The sequence below is a fragment of the Callorhinus ursinus genome, unplaced genomic scaffold, assembly GCF_003265705.2.
Source record: "Callorhinus ursinus isolate GAN/ISIS: 27379988/994484 unplaced genomic scaffold, GSC_fseal_2.0 scaffold70, whole genome shotgun sequence".
In the NCBI taxonomy this organism is placed as follows: Eukaryota; Metazoa; Chordata; class Mammalia; order Carnivora; family Otariidae; genus Callorhinus; species Callorhinus ursinus.
Window position 1 is genome coordinate 6185500 of NW_027397132.1, and position 24449 is coordinate 6209948.

The window sequence follows — 24449 nt, forward strand, 5'->3', positions numbered from 1 at the left end:
CCGGGCCGCGCCGTGCTGGGCCGCGCCGTGCCCGGCCGGGCGGCGGCTGCGAGAGGAGGCCGGAGGCGAGCGCGGGGCCGGCGGTGGGCGCGCAGGGTCGCCCGCAGCCCGCAGGGAGAGCGCGAGCCCGCGGCGGGGCCCGGCCGGGCGTCCAGACAGGTGATGGGTGGTGCGGCGGCGGCGGCTCCAGCCTCGCTCCGGGGTCCCTCTCGGGGCTGACGCCCGCAAATATGCAGAATTACCGGCCGGGTCGCTCCTAAAGCCAGCGCCGGGGAGCGAGCACGGCGGCGGCCAGCACCGGGAACGCACCAAGGAAGAGGCCCAGCCCCCGCCCTCCGCCCCTTCCGTCCCCACCCCCTACCCGGCGGCCCAGGAGGCTCCCGGCGCGGCGGGCGCGGCGAGCGCGCACTCCCTGCTCCTCCTCCTCGCTGGCGCTGCCTGCCTCTCCGCACTCGCTGCTCGCGCCGGGCGCGCTCCGCCGGCTCCCTGCTCTCCGCGCCACCCTCCTCCGGGCCGCGCTCCCTGAGGGATGGTACTGAATTTCGCCGCCACAGGAGCCCGGCTGGAGCGCCCGCCCCGCGGCCTCGCCTCCCCGCCGAGCCGCCAGCGCCTCGGGACGCGATGAGGACCTGGGCTTGCCTGCTACTCCTCGGCTGCGGATACCTCGCCCATGCCCTGGCCGAGGTGGGTGCCACCCCCGCGCCCCGTCCCCTCTCCGACTCCCCCGGCGCACGCCCCCTGCAACCACCCGCGGGCCGGGGCGCCTCGGGCTCTGGGGATCTGCAGATTTCTGCTAGGGTGGTCGATTTTTTGATTTTTCCAACTGGGTTTTATTTTCTGCCATACTGAAGTGTGTCTGGTGAGTTTCCAGCGTGTTGCGTCGCTCTGCCTTGGAGGGACGGAGTGGCGCGGGGTGGACGAGTGGGGAGAAACTTCGGGGGGCGCGGGCTCCTCTCCAGGGAGGGGAGCCAGGGGCGCGGCGGACAATGCAGTATCGGGGTGGGGGGAGCGCGGAAGGGGGTGTGTGTGACCTGGCGGAACCAGGGAGGGGAGAAGAGCGGCGGATAAACAGGGGCGGCTGCGGCGGAAGCCCCCGGCAGGCAGGGTGGGCGGTGCGGGGCCGCAGCCCCCCCCCCCCCCCCCCTCCCTGTCTCTGGGCCTGGCCGGGCGGCTCGGCCGGCGCAGTCCCGCCCGCCCGGGGCCTGGTTACAGGGGGCTGGGCGAGACGGGCCGGGGCCGGGCCAGGCGCCCCCGTCCCCCCCCCGCCGGCGCCCCCCCCCCCCGCCCCCCATGTCGAATCCCGAATCCCCGGGAGCTCTGCTGTGATGAATGACTTTTCTGCAGCCCCCGTCGTGGGAACTTAGTGCTTGAGACCCCTCCCTCCCACACCCACACCCACCCAGCGACCCCCGACTCCCTTTAAAAATCTGGAGGGAGTGGGGGGAGCCCGCGAGGTGGGGGTGGTCTGGGCAGGGATCGAGAGCTGCGAGAGGTGGAGATTTAACCCTCCCATTGCCGGGCAGCCTCTCCCAGCCGCCCGCTGGATTTGGAGCGTCTTGGGCGGTGCTAGGGCCGCGGCCGGGCCGGAGCGGGTGGGGCGCGCGTGTGAACGAGTGAATGCGCGCGCGCGCGTGTTTTTGCGACGGAGACCCTTGACCCCGCAGGTTCGGCCCGGGATTCCGGGGTGTGAAATTTAAGCCCCTGGCTAGATTAAAGTGTTAAGGCTGCCGTGACTTTCGTCGCCGATCCGTGACGCATTTCAACTTGATCTTTCTGCATGTCGATTTCACTATTAAATCAAACTCCTCGGGCCCCTCGCTGCCCCTAGACCTCCTGTAACTGACACCCGGGGCGGAGGGGCCGCGGTGCCGGGCTTTTGTTTGAAAATTTAAAGGTGGGAGGGGTTGCCTTCTGCAAAGGCGGACCTGGATGGGGGCCGAGAATTTGGGGTCGCACCCAGTCCCCCTCCCCCCCCCCTTCGGCGTCTGACTCCAGGGTCCCGGGCGGGGGCCGGGCGGCCCGCGAGCTGCGAGGGCCTGGGACTCGGGGCCGGGCAACCTCGGCTGGGGGACCGGGCCGCTCTCGGGGGTGGGGGGCGCGGGGCGCGGGACGCGAGCTGGCCGGGTGGCGGGCGCTGACCGTGTGGCTCTGTTTGCAGGAAGCCGAGATCCCCCGCGAGGTGATTGAGAGGCTGGCACACAGTCAGATCCACAGCATCCGGGACCTCCAGCGACTCCTGGAGATAGACTCCGTAGGTAAATCGCGCCCCTTCCCTCGGCGCGCGGGGCGGGTGTGCGGGGTGTGCGCCCCGCGCCGCCTCCCGCGCTCGGGCCGGGCCGGGCGCCGCGCAGGAGCGCACCGAAAGGTCAGAATCCAATCCCGGGCCATAAAAGCCCAGGCGGATGAGTCAGGAGTTTCTCTTCCAATCCCCACTTTCTCTCTCGGCGGCGGCCGCGAGCTGCTCGCTCGCCCGGGGATTGTTTTTGCATTTAAGGAAAATGCCGCGCGCGTGTCACAGAAAGTTCAGCGGCGTAGAGGGCGCCGGCGCTGGGGCCAGGTGTGCGGGCCCCGGGCCTGCCCTGTGGGGCCGGGAGGAGCGGCGGAGCGGAGCGGGCCGGGGCCTGGGCGCAGAGCCCTGGCCTCACGCCCCGCGGGCAGGCGCGAGGGAGGAGCCGCCCCCCGGGCCGGGCCGCTTTGTCACCGCCGCGAGCCGGTGCCCCGCTCCTGCGGCGGCCCAGCCTTTGTGGTTGCAGGAGACCCGTGCCTTTCTCTTTTCACAGGCCAATAAAAAGGCACATCTTGGACACATCTGGTGTCTGGGGACTGTTTGGGGGCTCACCCTCGGGCTGTGGAGCCTAGGCACTTTAGAAAATAGTTTATTTGTAAATGCGGAGCTTTGAAGCTGGTTGGTGTGGGTTTTGGAGTTGGAGGGGACTGGTGGGGAAGGGTTGCCAGGGACCCAGGTTGTCCCTGGTGGGGTGGGAGCTGGTGGTTTTGGTGGCTGCGGTGTGACCGGAGGGAGCCTTTTCCTAGACGGCAGGGATTCTGGCCCACATCTTTGTGGTATCCTGCTCCAAATTAATACTCGGTGGGGGAACACCCATGCGAGGGTTAGTTACAGAAATACGTCTTATTAACGTCTGGTTAAAAAAGAGACCCAAAATGGGCTTGTCAGACAGAAGGCTGAAGGTGGTAGAGGTTGGTTGGAACAATTTTCAGTGAAGATTTCACTCTCGCTGCAGACTACCCTCAAAGGGGGGGCGGGGGGAGAATTAAGTAAAATCACATGGTCTAGTCATTTGGAAATTTGTACCTAATTATGGTGGTGGAGAGGCCTGAACTATTTTCATTTCATGCCAAGACCATTTGCTAGCAAGGCCGATGGTTTCTGTAGTTTCGTGACCCAGGAAATCCTTTGGCTGATCCTTATCAGGAAGGGGGTAGAATTTCACTTGGAGATCAGAGTTGGGCCAGGGGGGATTTTGGTCTGGTTCCTTGATGTGTAACCCTGGGGAGAAGGGTTTGGCTTTGGTTAGCTGAGGAAAACACTCGCCTACATTCTGCTGGTCCCTGGCACATCTGTGAAAGTGGGGAGGCCGCCTCCCTGAGAAGATTCAGGGCCTTTTTTTTTTTTTTTTTTTTTTTTTTTGGCTTGGTGGAGCGAGGTTTGGTGCAGGGCTGGGCCTCCCTGTGGGACGGCTTTGGGATGCCACCGGGAAATGGGCCATTCACTTTCTGTTGGGACCATTCTTATTCTGGTCTCTGCAGCCCCGCCCCCCCACCCCCCACCCCCCACCCATTAACACTTTTTGCATTGCAGCGTGGTGGGTTATGCTGATGGCATTCCTGACCCTGGGGACTTTCGGGCCCAGAGCCTCTCTGGGAGGGTCCAAACCAAAAAAAGGATGCACCCGCTAGTTCCCTGGCTGGTTTCAAATTGCTCCCTTATAAAAAGGCCTGGGTGCTCGTACACCTCCTGCCCACCCCCCACCCGACCTCCCCGCCCCTGCCTTCCACCTTCTGTCACATGGTTTGGGGTCTGACTAGGATTCTGGGGTAGAATTCCTGCCTGGGAAACTGGAGTGAGAAGAGGGGGGTTTCTAGGACCTTCTTTGCTCACTAGCTTCCCCCCTAGGAGGCCCTGTGTGACACCGATCCCAAAGTGGGGTCTCCGTCCCGGCCTGGTGCCCTCTCACAGGGGGAAGTTGCGAGCCAGGGCAGTGCTGGTCTCTTGAGCACAGAAGCTGCCACTGGATGCTCCTAGATAGAGCTCACGTTGTCCTCTTTCCCCCAACACCTGTTCCCGCCCAAAGTGAAGAGTTGAAACAGATCTTGCAACTGTGGAAGGTCGTAAACAGCTGAGGGGCCAATGATCTGGGGACTAAGCTGCTCTCCAGGCCCCGGACCCCCGTGAGGTCCAGTTGGAGGCCTGCCTGGGATCCCTGAGGAAGGAGCTGGGGTGTGGAGGAACCCATTTGGTAGTCCTAAATCCCTCTTTGTAACTCCAAGGGTGGACCGGCCCCTTCAGGTTGGTGTTTTGGGTGTAGAGCTAATCAGGCCCGGGAAGCAGAAAAGGCTTTTTCTTACAGGCCCTCTCCTCCCTGGCAGGGCTTTGTGATGGACTCTGGATGGGACCCTGGTTGGGACAGTGGGCGGCTGCGTCCCCATTTTACAGATGAAGCCGGAGGTGGTTGAGGACAGCAGCAGTGAGGACGGCACTGAGTCTGAGAATCCCCAGGGTGTGCGTGGAGCTCAGGGGTAGCTGACTTTCCACGTGGGGCTTTTGGGTGCAGAGACCAGCGTGTGGTCTCTGAATGACCAGTGGCTGGAGTTTGGGACCTGTGCGTCGAGTGTGATGAGAAACCAGCCATTCAGCGGTGAGGCGGCCAGGGGGGAGCTTTGTTCTCCAAGCAGCCTGGTCTGGTGCCCGGGCGGTGGGGTCACTCAGTAACAGATGCATGAATGTCCCCATCTTGCTTGGGCCATTAATGCTCCACCAGGACTGAAGGCCGGAGGACTTGTCCCCTTCCTGAGCTGTCACTTGGGCATTTGTGCATGCAAGACAAAAGGGAAACCCCCTTGATTAGCTGTCCTGAGAGCAGCTTTAGGACCTCATTCAGGCGGGGCCTTCTCTCCTAAGTCACTGCTGGGTCATTTCTCAAGCAGTGTCAGGCTGCAGGCCGCCCCCCATCAGCGTGGAACGGCGACCACCCATCTTGATCAGGGGGCAGAGGAGGGCTCTCATCTTGAAAGCAGTCCGCCCGCCGGTTCAGATTTCAGCGCTGGCCATCAGCTGGCCGGGCTGTGGTCTTCTCTGCCCGTCCAGGCGAGCGGCCAGGACGGGGCTCCCGGCAGCTCCTGCAGTCACATCCTTGCTCGTCATCCGCGTCAGGTCCTGCAGACGCGTTGGGATCGAGGCATCCGCGGAGCGGTTCATGCCTGGTTTTCGGGAGGCTGGGAAGATGGTGGCCGACGGGGCGTTTTCTCCTGGAGGCCGAGGGTGGGCCAGCAGGTCTTTGGTTTGAGGGTAGCAAGATGGCTTCCACCAGGACGTGACTCACAGATGTCACTTTTCCGTGAAAAAATGTTTCTTGGAACAGTTGGTTGATGGGAAATTCTTATTGCATGAATAGTCGTGTTCTGATCTTATTTTGGGTCTCAAAAAAATTAGTGGCAGTGGAACATTGAGTCATTTTAAGTGAGAAGCTGGGTTCTTCCCAGACTCTAGTTTTCGGAAAGGGCGCATCTTTTGCTGTTTGTACCTTTTGCCTGGTTGTCGGTTTTCATTTTAAGTGAGCAGTGGTTTTGGATTTGTTGGTTTGTGGACAGTCGCTGAGGCCCCGGTGGGCCAGGCACGCAGGAGGGGGCCTGTGGTCCGGGCTGCTGGCCAGGACGCCGCTTGAGCTTGTCAGGGAAGGGACAGCAGCCCACGGGGGAGGTCTGCACAGCTGTGGGGGCATGCTTCTCAGGACCCGGTGCCCCTGCTCATCCACTGGGGAGCCAGGGACGGAGGGGGAAGTAGAAAGAGACCTCCCCCAGCTGGGTCTGCGGGCCAAGGCGGGCAGGCCAGGGGTGACCCACCTCATCCAGGTGCAGGCAGTGTCACCGGGGCAGGCCGGGTCCAGTGGCAGGTGGCAGGACTCTGTGTCCCTCCCACCCCACATTTCCCTTCTAGGAATCTGAGAGACCTGGGACTCCCCTAGGCTGCCCAGGGGCACTGGGGCGGGCGAGGGTGATGGTGTGTGTACCAGGTGCCGTTGCAGGCCTGGGGGATTAGGGTCCAGTTCTGATTTTAACCCTGGGACTGTGGGTCCGCGTCTGAGGGGCAGCACGCTTTGCTTCTGCCAGCCCGCCCCCTCTGCCGGGCACCAGGGTTCCTGCCCCTTTACTTTCCCCACTTGCATTTCCTGTGGCCTCCGAGTGGACTAACTTCAGGAGCAAGCGGAGTTCAGCTGTCGGCCCAGAGCTGGTTTAGTAAGAAGAGGGAGAGAAAGACACGCGCGCTCAGCAGGGAAGTCATGGCAGCGCATGCGCTTCTCCTTCAGTGCCGTCGGAGGGGCCCTGTCCCCGGGGCCCTTCCGAGGAGGTGGGCCTGCCTGGGAGCAGCCGGCCTGGTAGTTCTGGGTATTACGGCGGAGGAAGGCCAGCCCTCACTCACCTGGGGAGATCACCCGCCCCTTCCGCACCGATTGCACAGGTCCGTAGCTCTGCTGCAGAGCGCAGCAGGGGTGCCACATTTGGGGGACCTCCGTGTAGGCTTCCCAGAGGTCGGCGGGTGATTTTTGGCAGTTGGGAGTCTTTCATCCTCTGCATACGTGGGAGTGGCGTGTCCCCCCGGGGACCCTGTCTGTCTGGGGGAGGCAGGTAGGAAGCGCTGCTGGACAGGCCCCGGGGTGCCCCACAGATGTGGACCGGCTGGTCACCATTTCCTCTTTCTATCTGTAGGGGCCGAGGATGCTTTGGAAGCGAGTCTGAGAGCCCACGGGGGCCATGCCACCAAGCATGCACCTGAGGAGCCGCCCGTGCCCATCCGGAGGAAAAGAAGCATTGGTGAGCCCTGGGTCTGCCGGGTGGGGAGGGGGCGCTGGGGGGCTCTCGCCCACTGGGCCTTCAGGGGAGTCATCCCTTCGCCCCTCCGTAAAACAAAGGCCCAGGGGCCCCAGCGGCTTCAGCCCCAGCCGCCCGCCGTCTCTCCGGAGGCCTCCCTCCTCTGCCGGGGGCGCCTCCCTGCCCCGGCCCGTCTGCTGCTTGCTGCTTGCTGCAGCCTGGCCTGGGCCAAGAGTTTCCAGGAGAGGAGAGCCATCATAAATTCCTTAAGTGCCCGGTCTTGTTGGGGCCTGTTCTGGAGAAGGCCTCGCTGCAAACGTGGTCGTGTTTCCTTTCCAATCTGTAGTGTGGTGGCCTGGCTGGCAGCCACGGAATGGGCCTCCAGCAGACGCCCCTGCCCATGGCCCCCACCCCACTCACCGGGCGTGGGTTTGCGGGGTGTTTGCATCCTGTTCTCTAGCAGAGTACCCCCATGTCTGTCTGGCCCCTTGAGGCTGCAAGGGGTTTCCGGGGCTCTGGCTCAGCTCTGAGAGAGATCTTGGCCTGCACTTTCCTGCCCTGGGAGCAGGGCTCTGGGGGTACGACCCCCCCCGAGTCCTGTGCCACCCTGGGGGTTCCTCCTGCTTTTCCTAACTGCCTGGGTGTGCGCCCCCCACACTGCTCTTCCCTGCTGCATGCCCTTGGGCAGTGACTGCCCCCTCTGAGCTTTAAATTCCTCCCAGAAGGTAGATTTCGTAGCTTCTTGCCTCAGCATGGTGTGTGGGTGAGGAGTCCTCCTGAAGGCAGGTGGGCCCACCCAGACGACGTTTATTGTAGAACTGTAGATTTCCTGTTCTCCAGCCCAGTGTCAGAGGTGAGGGCGCTTCAGCAGGCCTGTCCTGTTCCAGATGGGGAGCCCTGGACTGTCTCTCTGGCTCCACCCTCGGCCCCGCCTGGCCAGGGTCCCCAGGCCCCTCACAGCCAGTGGGCCCTGGGCTGCTTGCCGTGAGCAGAGCCCTTTCCTGCACTGGAGTGGCCAGATCTCCAGCACCTGGCCTTCCTTGTTGGCAGGCCTGCTCTGGGAGACCCCGTGTGCCCCCTCTCCAGGTGCTCCCAGGCCACCGGGGAGGATGCAAGTACCCCCAGTCTCCCAGGGCTCTCAGGTCTTCTGGCCCCTGTGGGGGGACGGGCAAGAGAGAGGTTGGCACCCCTCCCTGGTGCTGGGGCAAGGCCTCTGTTGTCCTTTGATTGCATTTCAGGCTCTTCTGCTTGTCTGCAGAGGACGGGGCCCTGCCTGGTGCTGGCCACGGGGGTCGTGCCAGCCCCTCTGCGGCCAGGAGTGGCTCCCTCCAGTTCTGGGCTCTGGGGGCCTGCCTGCCCGGCCCCGCATTACTCAAGGCCCAGTGGGCCTAGGGGCCGGCGTGGATTAGTAAGGCAGCATGTGGGGAGGAAGGTGCATGTGCTGGGGTCCCCAGGTGGATTTCTCATCGGGCAGTGGTGCCCTGGTATCCACTGCATTTCGGGGCTTCGGGTCGGATGGATCGGCCTGTGCTGAGGAGCACAGACTGGAAGGTAGAGCCAGTCCCTCCTGGGAGGTCGGCCTCCCAGCTGGCGGGGTGCTCTCTTGGTGGCCTTTAGTGAGCAGGTCTGCGGCCGGTGGGCTGGGGAGGCAGGCCTGAGTCCTGCGTCCCGCATCCTGCATCCGCTGCCCGTCTCGGGTGTCTTCCCTTCCTGGGCCTGGCCTGGGGGCTGTGGCAGTTGGTGGCGCTGGGCCCTGATGTGTCCACTGGCTGTGGGGCCTGTTGCCCTCCTGCCTTGGGGCCTCCCTGCCTGGCCCTCACTTCTGCTCCTCCTTGGGCCAGGCCAAATGCACCGAGTCGGGGGCCTGGGTGTCTCCATCTCTGCTGGGCGCTGGGGTGGTGCGATGTGCCACAGGGACGAAGCGGCAGCCGTGGGGGGACACGCCCCCTTTAGGGCTTGAGGCCACAGGGTGGGCCTGGGTGCTGCCGGGACGGCCCGTGCGTTCACCTTGGCTCTTGCTCTGCAGAGGAAGCCATCCCTGCAGTCTGCAAGACCAGGACGGTCATTTACGAGATACCTCGGAGCCAGGTCGACCCCACGTCTGCCAACTTCCTGATTTGGCCCCCGTGCGTGGAGGTGAAGCGCTGTGCGGGCTGTTGCAACACCAGCAGCGTCAAGTGTCAGCCTTCCCGCGTTCATCACCGCAGCGTCAAGGTGAGCCCTGGGCCCCACCCTGGGGTGCCCCGAGACTGATGTGGCCGACAACACACGAGGCCCCGGGTGCAGAGCAGGCTGGTGGTAGAGCTGGGACGTGGGACTGGACCGGCTGCTGGGGGGTGGGCTTCTGGTCCCCCCGCCGCCACTGCAAGCAGCCTCCCCCACGAAGTGACAACGCAGAAGGATCTCACGGGTTGTGTGCGTGCTGCCTGCTGTCTCCCCCAAGCCCCGGAGAGTTTTTGCAGGCGCTTGAGCGGAGCTGTGGTGCATGGCAAGAGGGGTCGGGGTCCTCTCAGAGCCTCTCCCCAGAAGCACATGGGAAACAGGCCAGGAGAGCTGGTGTGGGCGCAGGGCCTGCCATGTTGGGCCTCCGTCCCTTGTCTATAAGGGAGGGCACCCTGTTCTGCTGTGGGCTGTGTGTCCAGGGACTCCTCCGGAGGGCCCTCCTGGCGGTGCCTTGGTCCTGGGAAGCCACGCTCTGCTTGGAGACCCTCAGGATCGGTGCCAGGTTGGCTGTCTTTGCCGTGCTCCTGCATTCCCTGGAAGCCAGCACTTGCCCCAAAGCCCTCTCCGGGGCAGGGCGCTGGCCCTGGTGACTTCCAGGGCAGTGCTGGGGGCATAGGAAGGTCATGTTCAGATTACACGTGTGGGGGCTCCTTGTTCTTCCCGCCTTAGTCCTTGGGGAAAATCTGCTGCTTTGGGTCATTCTGGGCTGCCACATTGGGGTCTTGGCCAAATGTTGGTGTTTTGGCCCAGTGGCTGGAGGAGTTCCTAGGGCACGGGTCTGCTGTCCTCTGGCCTCATGTGTCCCATCTGTGAAATGGGTCTGAAACACAGTGACTTGGTGTCTAGGGCTGTGCAGGTCCCAAGTGGGTCCCAGGGCAGCCAGGCCGCTTTGTGGAGGGGGGCTGTTCTGCTTCTCTGTGCTCAGCCCCTGTCTGGGTGCCGTCTTCCTGCTTCCAAAAGGATAGAGTGGGAGGGGAGGCATCCAGAGTATCTTGGCTTCTCTGAAGTGTGGCTAGGCTGGAGCGTCCTGGGTGCTCCCGGTCTAGGGCAGGGGGCTGCCCTCCCTGGAAGCTGCCTCTGGGCAGGTTATGGTCCCACGTAACCCTGGACCGTGGATTTGGGCAGCGGGACACCTATCGAGTGGAGATGGGCTGCCCACTCAGCTGAGCCTCTAGCAGCAAGTGCGTCCATTTTTCCTGGAATGAAGATTCTGGGGGTGTGTCAGAAGCCATTCCTCGACTGGAGATTTCTTTCAGATCCCGTGTGCCCTTCTTCAGGGCCCCTGGATGTTGGCCCCTGGCCCCAGAGTGAAGTGCAGGGGAGACTTTCTCACTTATAGGCCGTGTAGCTGGCTGGGACACTTGCTTGTCACGTGAGAAGGCATGTTAGGCCTGTACCTGGGGCTCCCCCTGACCTCCGGGGACTTGGTCCTCGAGCACTTGGGGCATTGAGTAAGCAAATTCCACGGCTTGCTGCTCTGTGCTCTCCACGGCGGACACTCCCCTGACGCCCAGGCTCCCGGCGCCCTGGTGCACTTCCCTGGGGCGCTGGCTCTTGTCTTGGCCGGGCCTTCGGGCCTGACTGAGGCCTCCCGACTCCATGCTGCCGGGGGGCCCGGCTGGGCACGGAGCCCAGCTCTGCATCCTTTGTTGAAGGGGGAAACAGAGGCCCGAAGGGACGGGGCTGTGCCTTCTTGCACTGCGACTTCTCCCCTGCAGCCTGCTGCGGGACCCTGGCCTGCTTCCCTCAGGTCCCCGTGTCTTCACTTACAGTGTGTTGTGAGAGAGTCTCGTGAGCCCCGAGAATCCAGACACCTGAGGTCTTTTCTTCCTGGGCGTGGGGGTGGTAGTGTTCTAGGTGAGACGGTCCCACACGTGGACGCTGGGCATAGGGCCTGTCCTGCGGGTGTCCAGTTAGGCGCTCAGAGATAAAGCAGTGCCGGGGTGAAGTGGGGCTCCCCGTGTCTGGTCCTGGGATGGGCCGTGATCCCCTCTTCCTGGCCCACCCTGAGTGGGTGGGTGGGGGCCCAGGGGCCCCCTCCTGGGAGGGGCCCATATCTGCCTTGGGCACAGGCCCAAAGGTCTCAGCAGATGGTGGCGCTGGGCCAGGGCTCCCCCCACAGGCCTTCGTCCGCTCGGATGGGGTCATGGTCCACCCGAGGGGACGGAGGGCCTGAGTCCTGCGGCTGGAGCCCAGTGGCCTGGTTTCATGTCCGGCGCCCTGCTCTTCTCAGACTCCTTCCTCCTTCTCCCTCAGGGAAGGCAGCCCCTTCTCCCTGCCCACCCATCAGAGCATTGGCAGGAAAACATCCGGCCCGGACACTGGGGGTTTTGGCCGAGAGGGGACTAAAGATCAGCGGGAACAGGAGGTCCGTTGTGGAGGCCGGCCTGGCCCCCACGCCTTCCCAGGAGGCTGTCCGCGCTCCGTCGGGGTTGAGTCCTTGGCCCAGCCTCTGGGAGGGGTGCTGGGGGCCGGCAGGGGCCCCGGGTGGCTGGGCAGGCGGGAGGTCTTGCCCTGGGCTGACACGTGCTTGGTTTTCTGGTTTATGGCCTTTTGGTCACAGTTAAAGGTCGCTTACTGGAGAAGGTAAGGGAAGGCTGGGAACGGCCACCCCATGAGGCCCAGACGGTGGATTTTCTGGTGTGCTCAGCTGAAGGCCCCCCGGGCCCTGACTGTCAGGACTTGCTGGGGTGGATGGCCAGCTCTGTTCCGTGACCGCCAGGGAGGGTGGCCTGGGGCGTCTTGTGCCTCCAACTCTGATGGTCTCAGGTATGGGTCCTTCACTCTCTGGGGCTGGGCCCTCATGTGTCTTCTGGGACCTGCCTTCACGGTGGTCCCCCTGGGGTTGCAGGGCATAGCCGCCATTAGATCTCAGGGAAGGGGTGGGGTGGGTACGTGGTCCGGGCTGGGGTGACGTCCCTGTATCAGCTCGCTGTGCTCAGCGTTTGGGATCTGCATTTGGGGGGCCAAGCGTGCTCCCTGACTGGGGTCCCAGATGAGTGAGCCCCTCTCCCCAGTGAGCGGTGACCCCATACCCTACAGGCATCTGACCCTGTCCCCTAGGCCCAAGGCTCAAGGGCTAGCAGAAGGGGTGGTGTAGACAGCGGAGCCCATGACTCTGGTCAGGTCGCACTGGATGGGGCTGTGGGGCAAACCTCCTGCCTCTCGCTGTGTGGTGTTGAAAGTTGGGGGCTCCCCTTTTCTTCAGGCCATCCTGTGGGTTTACAGCCAAGTCCGTTAACTTGGTTAGGTCCCTTAGTCTCTAGGGAGAGACCCAGGTCCTCGGCCACAGCCGTGATGGCTGGTGGTGGCTGTGTGTCGCTAGACCCCAGGCTTCTGGAAGGTGGGTCTGGGTGTGTCTGCTGGGGTGCCCGGGACGGGCCTCTGAGCCCTGATGGAGTATGAGATCCAGCTCAGGGACCTTGGGGAAAATCAGTGGCTCTGGCAGTGTGGGTCTCCCCTCTGAGCTGCCTCAGTTCACCCATCCGTAAAACGAACCATAATTGCACCCTCACAGGATAGCTGTGAGTGTTGCAGTGACCAGCACATGGGGTTCAGTAAATGCTGATGTTTGTCGTGGATGGTGCCCTGCCCTCGACTCTGCAGTGGTCAGGCCATAACCTGGGGAGGGGTGGAGGTCCCCAGCAGGGCGTTGCTCTACCCGGCCCAGCCCCGGACACCATGAGTAGCAGGAGCTCGGGGATTCTGTGCTCGGTGTCTCTTGTTTAGAAGGGGTGACGGCAATACTGGATCGCACGCTCGGGTGGCTTTGCCCTGGAAGCATGCAGGTGGGGTGGTTCCTGCCAGGCAGACTCACGGTGGGAAGGTGAATGTCCTCTTTATAGGGTGCAGCTCAGACGCCCGGGCACAAACAAAGGGAGGAGGAAGGGAGGGGTGTGGGGACCCTGTGTGGGCTCCAGGATGGATCTGGGGGCTGAGGTGACGGGAATGAGGGTCCCAAAGATGTAAACATCTTGTTCTGGGGACTTGGTTAGTGTGGAGGCTGCTTTGAGAAGTTAATATTCAGTGTGTTCTTGGGGGAAAAATGCAGCTATTTCCTGGCCAGACAGAGGTGGTGGAACAGCTTGGAATCCTCACATACCCAGAAGCAGGTGCAATCATAAATCGCTGTTTGTTTTTCTTTGATAAAAACAGCCTGTCTGAGGAGAAAGTGGGTTCCCAGACTGGAGTGGCCGGTGTTAGGAGTGCTTTGCCAAGGGGACCGTGGCGGGGGTGGGTTTCTGGAGTGTCTGCCTTCCCCACCGTGGCTGGTCTGTCTTCAGTGGAAAACAAGCCTGGCCCCCTGCACCCAGAGCCTGGGGTCCTAGTACCCGCTCCCCTAAAGGAACTAGGTGAGGTACTTGCTGAGCAGAGGGGCCAGCTCACCTGTGCCTTGCTGCCTGCCCCCAGCCTCCCTGTGTCCCCCAGCAGCGTCCAGTGGCGGAGGGAAGCCGTGTGTGGGGGCGCATGAATGCTCAGAACTGGGGGCCGTGGCCTCTGACCTACCTGCTTCGACCCTGGGCCTGGGCCGGGAGAGGGGGCTGAGGCGGGCCTGGAGCTCCTGACGTGGAGGGCTGGCACGGTGGCCAGGCTCAGGCCGGGGTCCTCTTGGGAGGCCTGCTGAGGTGCACCCTACCCAGTGCCCTCGAGGGGAGGTTCACTCTGGGCCTGGGGGCTGGTTTTGGTAAGCTCAACATGCTGGTACCAGGGGTTGCTTGCTCCGGAAGGTAGCCCAGTGGCAAAGTTCCGAGTGCTTCCATACATGTGAAACCCTGGGGGGGCCGCGATCTTTGTCTCCATTTTATAGAGGGGCAAGTGGAGGCTCTCTGCCCCCATGTCCCAAGGATCAATCTCTCTCTCTCTTTTTCTCTCTCACTCTCAGTGGTGCTGGCCTCCTGGAGTGGTAGGTGCCTTGTGGAGCAGACCCTGCCCTCTGGCTGGGGCTGCTCATGCCTGAGGTCCTTTCCTCTACCTCTTCTCTCCTTAGAAAACCTCCCAGGCCTGGCCCCAAACTGGGCCTGGCTCCCACCCCACCTCTGAGCTCACACCTGGCCGTCCACATTCACACCTGAGGCCGCATCCCACTTCCCACGGCCGCTGGGCACCCAGCACCCTCTGCACTGCGGGTTAACCCTTAATGCAGCCCAGTGGCTACGGACGGGTCTGGGCAAGCCTTGGGGCCAGCTCACCTGTGGGGTGGCCGGTCCCACTCGCCTGGGGTCCTCTGGCTTCTGGAGTCCAGGCCTCTGCATAGGAACTCCCCCTCCCACCACGTCCCCTCCCCACTGTCCCCAGGCTGGGGGCTTCTGCTCTCCACCAGGGATCCCCTCACCCCTGCCAACTCCCTGATGCCTCCACACGCTTAGGGTGTGGCCTGGGTGGACCCTGCTCCCTTTCTGCCTCAGTTTCCCCTGGCAAATGGGGTGGAATGGATATCCCTGGGGGCCGTTTCCAGGACCGCACCCCAGTGTTGGCACAGATGGGAGCATCTGCCGTGTGCCCAGATCTGTGGGGTCCAGGGCAAGTGGGAAGATGGTGGTCCCGCCCCCGCTGGGGACTGAGCTCAGGCCTGGGCACTTGTGGGGGGAGCCCACTGGGGCTGCAGAGAGAGTCTGGGAGGAATGCTTCTAGTGTTCTGTATGTCCTTCGTGAGCTGGGATGAAGTGAGGCCACCGTGGATGCCAGGTGGGTGCGTATATGCGTGTGCACGGAGCTGTGTTCCCACGACAGGGCGTGTGCGTGCACTGCTGTGTGCACAGATGTGTATGTGTGGAGTGACGTTCCCATGACACAATGAGCCGGTTTCCCCAGGCCTGAGCTGGGGTCCGTAGGAGCTTGATTTCTAGGCTGCCTGGGCTTGTGCCCACGGGCTGGATCCGGCCGTTTCCTCCCGACAGACCCCGGGAGAGGCGCAGAGGCAGGTCCGCCATGCTGTGGTTCTGTGCCCAGGTAATTTGGGCTGACAAAGGAGGACGCCCAGTTGGAGGAACCACTGGCTCAGTTCTATGCTCTCCCCACCTTGGCCTCCTGGGACGACACCCTGGGGTCCCTGCCCATGTTTCTGAGAAGGCTGGGGTTTCCTAGGCCAAGGTCAGCTGTAGCCAGGGTCCCCAGGAAGGCCTCCAGCCTGGGACTGAGGCCGTGAGGTGGCTCCATCTCTATGGGGTCCTAATCTGTGGTCCACAGACCAGAATCCAGGTCCAGACCCTGACAGCCTTCTTGTGGGCCCTTGGGGCTGCGCTCCTTCCTCCTGGGGCCTCGGCAGGATGGGCGGGAGGGAGGCTGAGGCCGGGGCCACAGGCCACGTGCAGCAGCCCCTTTCCGTGGCCGTGGGTTTTTGTCCCTTTACTAATCACGCGTGCGTTTGGAGGTTTTGTTGCCCCAGATGCCGCTAAGACCTGGGAGCGAACACCTTCCGTCCCCCGCCCTGCTCAGAGCTCTTACCTCGAGCGCCTCATGCAGGCCTCCTGCCCACTCACGCGAACGAGCCTTCGGGTTCCAGTTAACATGGGCTGAACCACAAATGCCGAAGGTTACTTTCCCACCTGGCACTCCTGCCTTTCTGCGGGGAGGAGGTTAGAGGTTGGAGGTCAGAGGTCAGCCTGCTGGCGTTGCCCTCCTGGCCTGGGTGGGGCCGAGCACGTACCCCTTTCCCGCTGACGCGTGCGAGGCGTGGCCGAGGTGTTCACGGCGGGGCTGTTGTCTCGGGCAGGTGGCCAAGGTGGAGTACATCAGGAAGAAGCCAAAGTTAAAAGAAGTGCAGGTGCGGCTGGAGGAGCATCTGGAATGCACATGCACAGCCAGCGGTCTGAACCCGGACCACCGGGAGGAGGAGACGGGTAAGCCCCGCCTCGGCCGCTGTCCCGCTCCTCGCCCTCGCCCTCAGCTCACTTCACAGGGAGTCCTCGGGGCCTGGCTTCCATGCCGAGGCAGGGCTTGGCGGGCGGTAGGGTCCGGTGCTGCCACCAGCCCAGCATGCAAGCCCAGGCGGCCTGCTGGGGGACGCTGGACGTCCCCACCCTGGTTGGGGCATCGGGTGCCCGGGAGCCGTGAGGCCGAGGGAGGCCCGACCCCGAGTAGGCGGCGCCTGGGGGCCTCTCGGCCTCCCCCTTGTCCCGGGCAGACTTCGCCCCGAGGCAGTGTGGCGTTGTGACCCGCTGTGTCGGGCTGGCTGGCTCAAGGGCACCAGGAAGTGTCTCTGTGCCAAAGCTAATTGAGTTTTCTTCCAGAAAGACAAACACCTCAGCTATTTATTGCCTCAGGTCCGCAGCCCTAACCCTTAGGCCCGCTCACCCTCCCTGCCCTTCTGTTAACAGGAAGGCGTAGGGAGTCAGGTAAAAAACGGAAAAGAAAAAGGTTAAAACCCACCTAATGCAGCCAACCAGGTAGGAGCTGTGTGCGGATGTGCCTCGGTCCTGTGGGTGGGAGGTGCACCGGCTGATCACACGGCGAATCCCTCCCGTGGCGGCGAGCTCGCGGTTCTGATTTATCGGCCCTGATCGGCCTGCAGGCTTCCGGTGTCTGGCTGGGCTGTGGGTCTGCTCGCTCATGTCCCCTGCTGCTCCGGAGTCCCCGCTCTGGCTTGGGTCTCTTGCGTTGATTGGGGAGGCCCCGGCGTCGCAGGACTTGGAGTGATTTGGGTTCCTGAACAGCAGTGGGGTAGCTCTGATGTTTATTAGCTGGGATCACCTTGGGCAGGTTACCCGTCCCATTTGACAGATGAAAGACTGAAGCTTACAGGATGATAGGTAAGGGAATTGAAGACGGCGTGGATCTTATCTGAAAATGTTTTATAGACGTGTAGGGCTGTTGGCTACTATGTTGGAAACTGGCTTCTGGTAACACACCGAAACCAGCAAGGGCTGAGGTGCCGTAGACGTTCAGGAGCAGGTGTGGCATCCTCCAGGTATCATCAGGGACCCTCTCCCATGTGGGACTGGGGCTGTCTATTCTCAGAGTTGCTTCATGGCTCGGTATGGCTGCTGAAGCTCCAGCAATCACATCTGCACTCCAGGCTGGAAGAGTAATGTTGGGAGACGGGCAAAAGAACCCTCTTCGAGAAGTCCCACCCAGTGACTTCTGCTCTGATACCCTGGCCATCCTTCAGCTGCAAGAGGACCTGGGCAGCGTAGTCTTGTAGAGAGGCATTCTGCTTCCCAGAGGAAAATGGGATTTGGGCAACCACAGTCATCATGGAGGCAGTTTCCAGCCTTCCTGCTCCATGTTGTTGACCTGTGTCTGCTCTGGAGAGCCTAGTACATGCCTCTGGCCATGTGTGAACCCATGGCATCCCAAACGGGTGGTTGTAGGAAAAATTCTCAGAGATCGTGTCTCAGAGTGCAGGTGCTGGTTCAGTGACCGCAGAAAGCTGCCAGGTCAGCAGTGTTGAGGCTGGCGGGTCTGGTCCATTCATAAGAATCCTCTGGGGGAGGAAAGGATCCAGTAGGGTGGGTTCCTGAAGCAGCCTCAAAACAATTTCTTGCCTGTGATTTTTGCTTTCCCCAAGGGTGTGGCTCTGGGGGTGGTTTTGTGCCTGCTTGTGTGTCCAGTCTGCACACCATTGACTGGGCTCTGGCCTCCATGGGCCAGCCGATGACAGAGACACCAAGTGAGAGGCAAGTGGCCTCCCTGCTAGCTTGTGGGTAGTACAGGTGTTGGGACAAGCAGTGAACAGGTAATGTGGATGGGGAAGAGCTGCTCTTAGCTCAGAGCTCAGTGTAGATCTGCTCGCCTGTCTGCCTGGTGGTATCCATCCTCAGGGTTGTCTCATGGCCCAGGATGGCTGCCAGAGCTCCAGAAATCAGATCAGGCCCTCTGCTGGCGGTGGGGGGGGGGGGGCCCGGGAGGAGGAACATGAGGAAAAAGACAAAAATATCCATCTGGGCCTCAGTTTCCCTCATCTGTACAATGGGAGAATGGGGCTTGTTTTAAGGAATGTTCTGTGAGATCCCAAGAGTCTAGTCCCAGTTCTGGTCAGGAGGTTACAGAAAGGGTACTGAGGCATATTTGATTTGAAAAATGCCACAAACCCCTCAAATCCTGAGATTTGTCCCCGTGTGTGTGAGTGTGTCCCCTGACTGGGTGAAGCGTCTCCCTGTGGTCCCTGTTCATGCTGCAGCGCGCATGCTCGGTCCCTCGTCAGTGTCTGTTTCTCTCCCCTCTCCTTGCAGATGTGAGGTGAGGATAAGCCAGCAGCCCTTTTCCGGGACACGGATGTACATGGCGTGTTACATTCCTGAACCTACTATGTACGGTGCTCATTGACAGCGTGCGGTCTTTGTTCTCCTCCGTGAAAAACCGTCTCCGTGCACACTCTGGAGAACAAAGAGACAGTACACATTTGTTTAATGTGACATTAAAGCAAGTATTGTAGCACTCGGTGAAACAGTAAGAAGCTTCCTTGTCAAAAAGAGAGAGGGAGAGAGAGAGAGAGAGCAAAGAGAACCACAAAACATGACAAACAAAACGGACTCACGAAAATACCTAAACAGTTGTTGGAATGGAGGGACACCCCCGTGGGATGGAAGCGACGTGCCTCGGCGGACCGGATCTCTGTCCAGGGTCACAGGTGCTTCTGCCAGGGACACAGCCTGCTTTCTGGAGGACTCCGGGCGGGGGCCGAAGGCCCCGCAGGGCACACGGGAGCAGGGGTATCTCAGAACCACCACGGGACTTAGAAACACATCTCCTTGCTGTAGTGTTTAAGTCTATCCAGAAACCTTCCCGAGAGCCTTAAGTGGATTTTTTTTTTTTTTTTTTTTTTTTTTTTTACACCATAAAGTGATTATTAAGCTTTCCTTTTTACTCTTTGGCTAGCTTTTTTTTTAATTATCTCTTGGATGACATTTACACCGGTAACACCAGGCTGCTGTAAGTCAGGACAGTGGGACCGTATTTCCCCTCGCAGGATGCAAACAAATGAGATGTATTAAAATAAACATGGTATATCCACCTATGCATCACTTCCTAAATGTTTCTGGCTTTACGTGTTTCTCCCCTGCCCCATTTTATCTTACTTCTTAATTTAAGCCATTTCGAGAGAACTGTGCGTGAACCAATCGAGTCCGTCGCAGCCCTCGCCACAGCGAGGTGGCCCTGTGCCAGTGTTTGGACAGAATCTAAATTCTTTATTTTTGGTAAGATGTTACGCTTTACATGTATTCAACAGAAATGTGTGTGTGTTGTTTTTGTTTTTGTTTTGTAAAGGTGAAGTTTGTATTTTTATCTAATATTACCAGTTTTGTATACCTGAGAGCCTGCTATGTTTTTTCTTTGAACCAAAAGGAAAAAGAAAAACCCACCAACAAAACCCATACACGTGAAAAGTGCTTTGTGGTCACATTTTTCTAGCTGCGTAACTGAGTCTAGACCCTGTCTCCTGTCACGGGGCCCGTTGCTCGGCGGTGCCCCGGGCCGCCCCATCACGAGAGCCTGTGCGGCGAGGCGTGCCCTTGGGATTCCGGAACTTGATGGGCCAACAGCGCCATCCTGCCCGGGTGTGTGGCCTCTTGGAGACGGCGGCCACGCGCCCAGCTGAGCAGCCAAGCAGACGATGGGCTTCATCCGGAAGTGAGTTGACTTCGGCATCCGCGGGGCGAGCCAGTGAGGGCCGGCCGCCCTGTGTCGCCCGTGACCCGCTCTCCCTGCTCCGAGCGGAGAGGCCGTGTGACTGTCACGATCCCCTTGGTGCCTGTGGGGTCTCCGGAGTGAAAGCGAGCGTCTCTGGTTGTCCGCGTGTTCATGGGAGAGTTTTTATAAAGGCATTCCTTCAGCAGCACATCTTCACGGTGTGGTTTTTGGTCCGCAGTTCGTGCGATGGGAGGCGGGGCGTAGGGGCTCGCGGGCGCAGGGGGCCACGTACCCTGGCTCCTGCTCGGCCGTGGGTGGTACCCGTGGAGGCTCCTCCCAGTCCCCCCGACCCCGGGCTGGGCGTCTCGCGGCTGCACTGCTCACGACACTGGGCCCTGGAGACGTGTCTCATGGTAGGTGGACAACGTGTGATTTATGTCTTATGTTTCCCTGAGATGCTGAGAGTACCCCCCCCCCGTTTTTTTTCTTTGCCCCGAGCTGGCTGTTGGAGGACCTGTTTATCTGTTAGGGCGCTGGAGCAGAGAAGCCTTCCTGCGCTTCTGGGGAGGGGACGGTGCCGGAAGAGGGCCCAGAGCCCCGGGGGCGGGAGCTGGCGGCTGTGGCGGGAACTTGCGTGTGTCTGTCGCCCCGGCCAGGTCCTGTGCTGCTGGGTGGAGCCGGGGTGGGTAGGGTGGCATCCACGCCCAGCCAGGAAGGGGCTGCCGCCCGGCGGAGCCTACAGTCTGTGGCTGGATTGTTTCTGGATTGCAGGCCTATGCGGCGCATAGGCTCTGTTGTGGCTTTGCCCTGCATTCCTGGCATTTCTGCTCCTGCCTGGGCCCCTCCCGGCCTGTCACCCTGGGCTGCACCTGGGTGCGCCCGAGAAGTCACTGTCGGCTGGGGGCTGGTCCCTTGCACTCTTGAAAGCCTTGTGCCCTTGAGCCACGGGCCTCTCTACCTCCGTGTGTGCATCCGCACGGTGGGGACGGTGGCTCTGCATACAGCAAGGATTCTGTATGATGCTCACAGGGACCCCAGCACAGACCTCGGGGTCTTCGGCCTCCCTGTGCCGAAGCACGTCACACCCGCCCTTGGCATACCCTCCTTTTTGTGTGCCTGGGCCCAGTGTTGGCAGAGGAACAGAGCCCTGGAGTGGTGCCTCTTTCACGGGTGCACCTGCCTGGAGACCTCCAGTCGCCTGGTCACACCCGTCCTTGTCCTGCGCCGGGTCCCGCCAGATGCTGGTGGACTAGGTGCCTCTCCACCTTGCTCAGAGCAGCTCCCACTCCACACCCAGACTGGGTGTCCCGGTCTGCGAAGTGGGTGTGCCTGGCTGGGGAGTGGCTGTCCCTGGTGTGTCCCATGTGCTGCACTCCAGCCTGGGCCGGGCTCAGCCGCCTCTGGGGAGAGGCCTGTCGTGGGCACCTCCCACCTTCTGGGGATGGGAACGGACAGGGCACTGTGCCCTTGGCGTGCCCTTGACCCTCGGGGGGGATCCTGAGCAGAGAAGCAGCGGAGGGGGCACATTTTGCTCACCAGGGGAGGGGGCAGCAGGTAGGGTTCTGCCAGGGGCCAGGGGCCCGCCCTGCCTCCCTGGCTTCAGGCTAACCAGGCCGGAGACACTGCGCAGTGCTGGGGCCTTGGCTGGTGCGGCGAGTGTCCCGTGTCAGCACGCGGTCTGCCTCCAGAGCCGCCACTGTGGAACCGGGTCAGCAACGGCTGCCACCTGGGCCCCCAGGGAGGGCAGCATGCTCCAGGTCAGAGGAGGAAGAAGCTTCCCCCTTCCCTTGGGCTCCGACCGGTCACCCGAGCAGATCCTCCCTGGGCACGTCCTGCGTGCGCGGCTGTCTGCAGAGCTGAGCTGGGGTTCTGGTAGTGAAGCATGGCTGACACAGTGTTCTGCGGGTTCCACGTGCACCACACAGGGATTGGACCGTTCTCTCTGTTACTCCAGCGTCACTGACTGAGCTCCCTGTGCTGTGTACTCCTCATCCCCGGACTTTCTTGTTCTGTAACCCCTTCCCCCATTTCGCCCGCACCCCCCACCCCCAGCAGCACCGAGTTCTATCTCCTCCCTGTCATCGCTGCCAACACCACGTCACACACAACACAGGCTGGCCCACCTTTCACGCCAGGTGCTCCCAGCCGAGCTGAAGCTCCAGGGTGGAAGGCTCTCCTCCACCTGCTTCGCTTCCCCTGGAGTGGAGCCAAGACCCCTGGTCCCGGGGCCAGGCCCCTGACGGGTGTCGGGGTTGTGGGGACTGCAGTAACGGTGCCATCTGTACCAGGGCCTGTGACCTCGTGCAGATGGAGACAGAAACTCCGATGCTCAGGCGTCCCCCGAGGCAGCAGCTGGAGGTGGGACTTGAATCTGGCCCCCTCCCCGCTCAACATCCGCTTGGGCTCCTGGCCGCAGCTCCCCTGGGAAGCCTGCTGTTGTCCCCGTCTAGCCCCCACCAGCTGCATCCCAGGTGGTTCCCAAATGACATCCGTCCTGGGGCTCCGGGGACCAGGGCCTGGCAAGGCTGTGGTGGGCACCCCAGGCCCTGCCTGCAAAGCCCTCTGGGGAGGGAGGCAGCAGGGTGATGCATGTGGGTCTGCATCCTGCCCGCCGTGTGGCCCATTTTATAGAGGCACAGACTGAGACTTGGCGTTTCCCTCTGTGGCTGGGATGGGTCTGCATTAACTGAGCGTTGCATTAAAAATTCAGTTAGCCTCAGTGCCTTGATGCTGTGATAGTTCATTTTTGGCAGTGACATAAGGTAATTTTTCTTTACTTCAATTAACAATTCAGATGGAACAGGGTCAGGCAGGACCTGGTGGCTGAGTGGCTGGCAGCCTTGATGGGACCCCTGGGCCTTGGCCAGGCTTTGGGGCCAGTTGCACTCCCAGGTGATGGTCGGTGGCCGGCCATGTGACCTCAGAGCTGTTGGGCTGGGAAGTTGGGTGCTGGGTCACGCCTTTAGCCCGGGTTCCCCAGGGCAGAGCCTGAGAAGGGCTGCTGGGCAGATAGTTCCTTGGAGAGGAGATCCAAGGATGAGGCAGGGAGCAGGGAGCCCTGGGCACCAGCCGCTCCCGCCTCTGGGCTCCGTCCCATGGGACCCCGAGGGGCCTTGCAAAATGCCTCTCGGAGCTGTTACCAAGGCGAATGTGGACGCGTTTGTCCACCACGGTTGTGCACGGTTGTGCGCATGTGAGTGCTCGGTTCTCCAGGGTCCCTCCTGGTCCCAGAGGAGGCAGGCAGGGGGCCCGAGGGTGCTGTCAGGCTGCCTCTGCTGGGGGCGGGGGGAACGCCTGCATGGGCCTGAGTGGGTGGGCCAGGAGGAGCCAGTGTCTCTGGGGCTGGGGCTCCATGGGCAGGCATCCCCGGGGGCCCATGAACTGAAGCAGAGTGTGAGCCCTGAGCCCATCCTGGCCGAAGAGGGGTCTTTATAAAGAAGTCCCTCTTGGACCCTTTGCGTCCACTTGTTGGGGGCAGCCGAGGGTGGGGTGTGAGAATGTGGCTCTCTTGGGCTCTTCTGTGCCCTGGACCACCTGGTAGTGGGACCTTGGGTATCTCATATGACCTTGGATGACCTTGCCATGTGACTGTAGGTGTCCTCACCGTGTGACCTTGGCAGGTCCCTCCCCACTCTCGGAAACCATGGCTGGACAGCTTTGCTGGTGTATGCAAAGGGCTTGGCCCCGAGCAGGCCCTCGGGATGGAGTCCCGTAGGGGAGGAGCTGCTGTCCAGGCCAGGGGAGCATGAATAGGAGGGTGCGCAGACCCCAAAACGGTCTGTCAAACCCACCTGTCCACCCACCTGAGCAGCTTCTCGAACAGGGATGGCAGAGTGTATGAACTCACACACCCGTCCATCTTCCTCGCCAAGCTGCGAGCACAGAACGTGCGGAGGAGGTGCAGGGTGGGCCAGGTGGCCTCCAGGTGAGAGGGCCTGGAAGCTTGTCTGCCCACCCCTGCCAGTCCGGACCATCTCGCCCTGTTTACACCTTCAGCTGAAGCGACTGCCTGGGTCCCAGTCTGTCTCCTCACCAGCTGGGGACTCCCAGAGGCAGGGCTGGGGGTCTGGGTCTTTTCTGGGTTCATGAAGGGAGGCCTGGGGGCCCCTGGGGTCCTTCATCTCCCATTGTCCTGGCGGCACCAAAGCAGGATTCACCCTGGGGCACCCAGCCTGGCCTCGGAGGTGACAGCGGTGAACAGGACCTGGCCTGTCACCCCCTGGTGCCCAGCCCCTGGGCGGGGGCAGTTGGACTCCACCCCCACTCCCTGCAGGGCACTGGGACGCAAAGCATGTGGTTTCTGCAGAATAAAACGGTGACTGTTTCCAACCAGGCCCTTGAGCCGCCAAAAAATGTGGAGTATTCGCTATCTGGCCCCTGGCCTGCCGATCAGTGGGCAGCGTTCCTGGGAGGACTGCCCCGCCATGCACCAGACACCAGTCCCTGCTGGGCTGGCAGCCTGAGGCCCCTGCCTGGTGTACCCTGGGGGATGAAGCAACCCCCCCCCCCCGCAGCCCTCTGGCTCCCAATGGGGCTCCACCAGGTGCTATACTGCCCAGAAGGCCCTCTGTGGTTCCAATGTGCAGGGAAGACAGACAGACAGACAGAAA

The 24449-nt window shown here is 61.8% G+C and overlaps 1 protein-coding gene and 1 long non-coding RNA gene across 3 annotated transcripts in view; one reads left to right on the forward strand and one right to left on the reverse strand.

Annotated features, from left to right (window-relative positions):
* Positions 1–2472, reverse strand: part of LOC141371383 (uncharacterized) — a 10803-nt gene extending 8331 nt beyond the window's left edge. Inside the window, exons 1-2 of the long non-coding RNA XR_012376317.1 lie at positions 2360–2472; positions 2140–2236 (exon numbers count right to left, since the gene is read on the reverse strand). This is a non-coding gene — a long non-coding RNA (uncharacterized lncRNA). The remainder of the gene's footprint in view (positions 1–2139; positions 2237–2359) is intronic.
* The window catches only part of PDGFA (platelet derived growth factor subunit A), a 20991-nt gene extending 1469 nt beyond the window's left edge, over positions 1–19522 (forward strand). Inside the window, exons 1-7 of one of the 2 annotated variants that reach the window (XM_025863720.2) lie at positions 209–684; positions 2159–2255; positions 6946–7050; positions 9074–9261; positions 15983–16109; positions 16587–16655; positions 18441–19522. In XM_025863720.2, coding sequence (XP_025719505.1) covers positions 622–684; positions 2159–2255; positions 6946–7050; positions 9074–9261; positions 15983–16109; positions 16587–16642 — 636 coding nt within the window. In that variant the 5' untranslated portion in view covers positions 209–621 and the 3' untranslated portion in view covers positions 16643–16655; positions 18441–19522. Of the gene's footprint in view, positions 1–208; positions 685–2158; positions 2256–6945; positions 7051–9073; positions 9262–15982; positions 16110–16586; positions 16656–18440 lie in introns of those variants that run through there. The other variant, XM_073886387.1, reaches the window with a different exon arrangement.
* The last annotated feature ends 4927 nt before the right edge of the window (positions 19523–24449 follow it).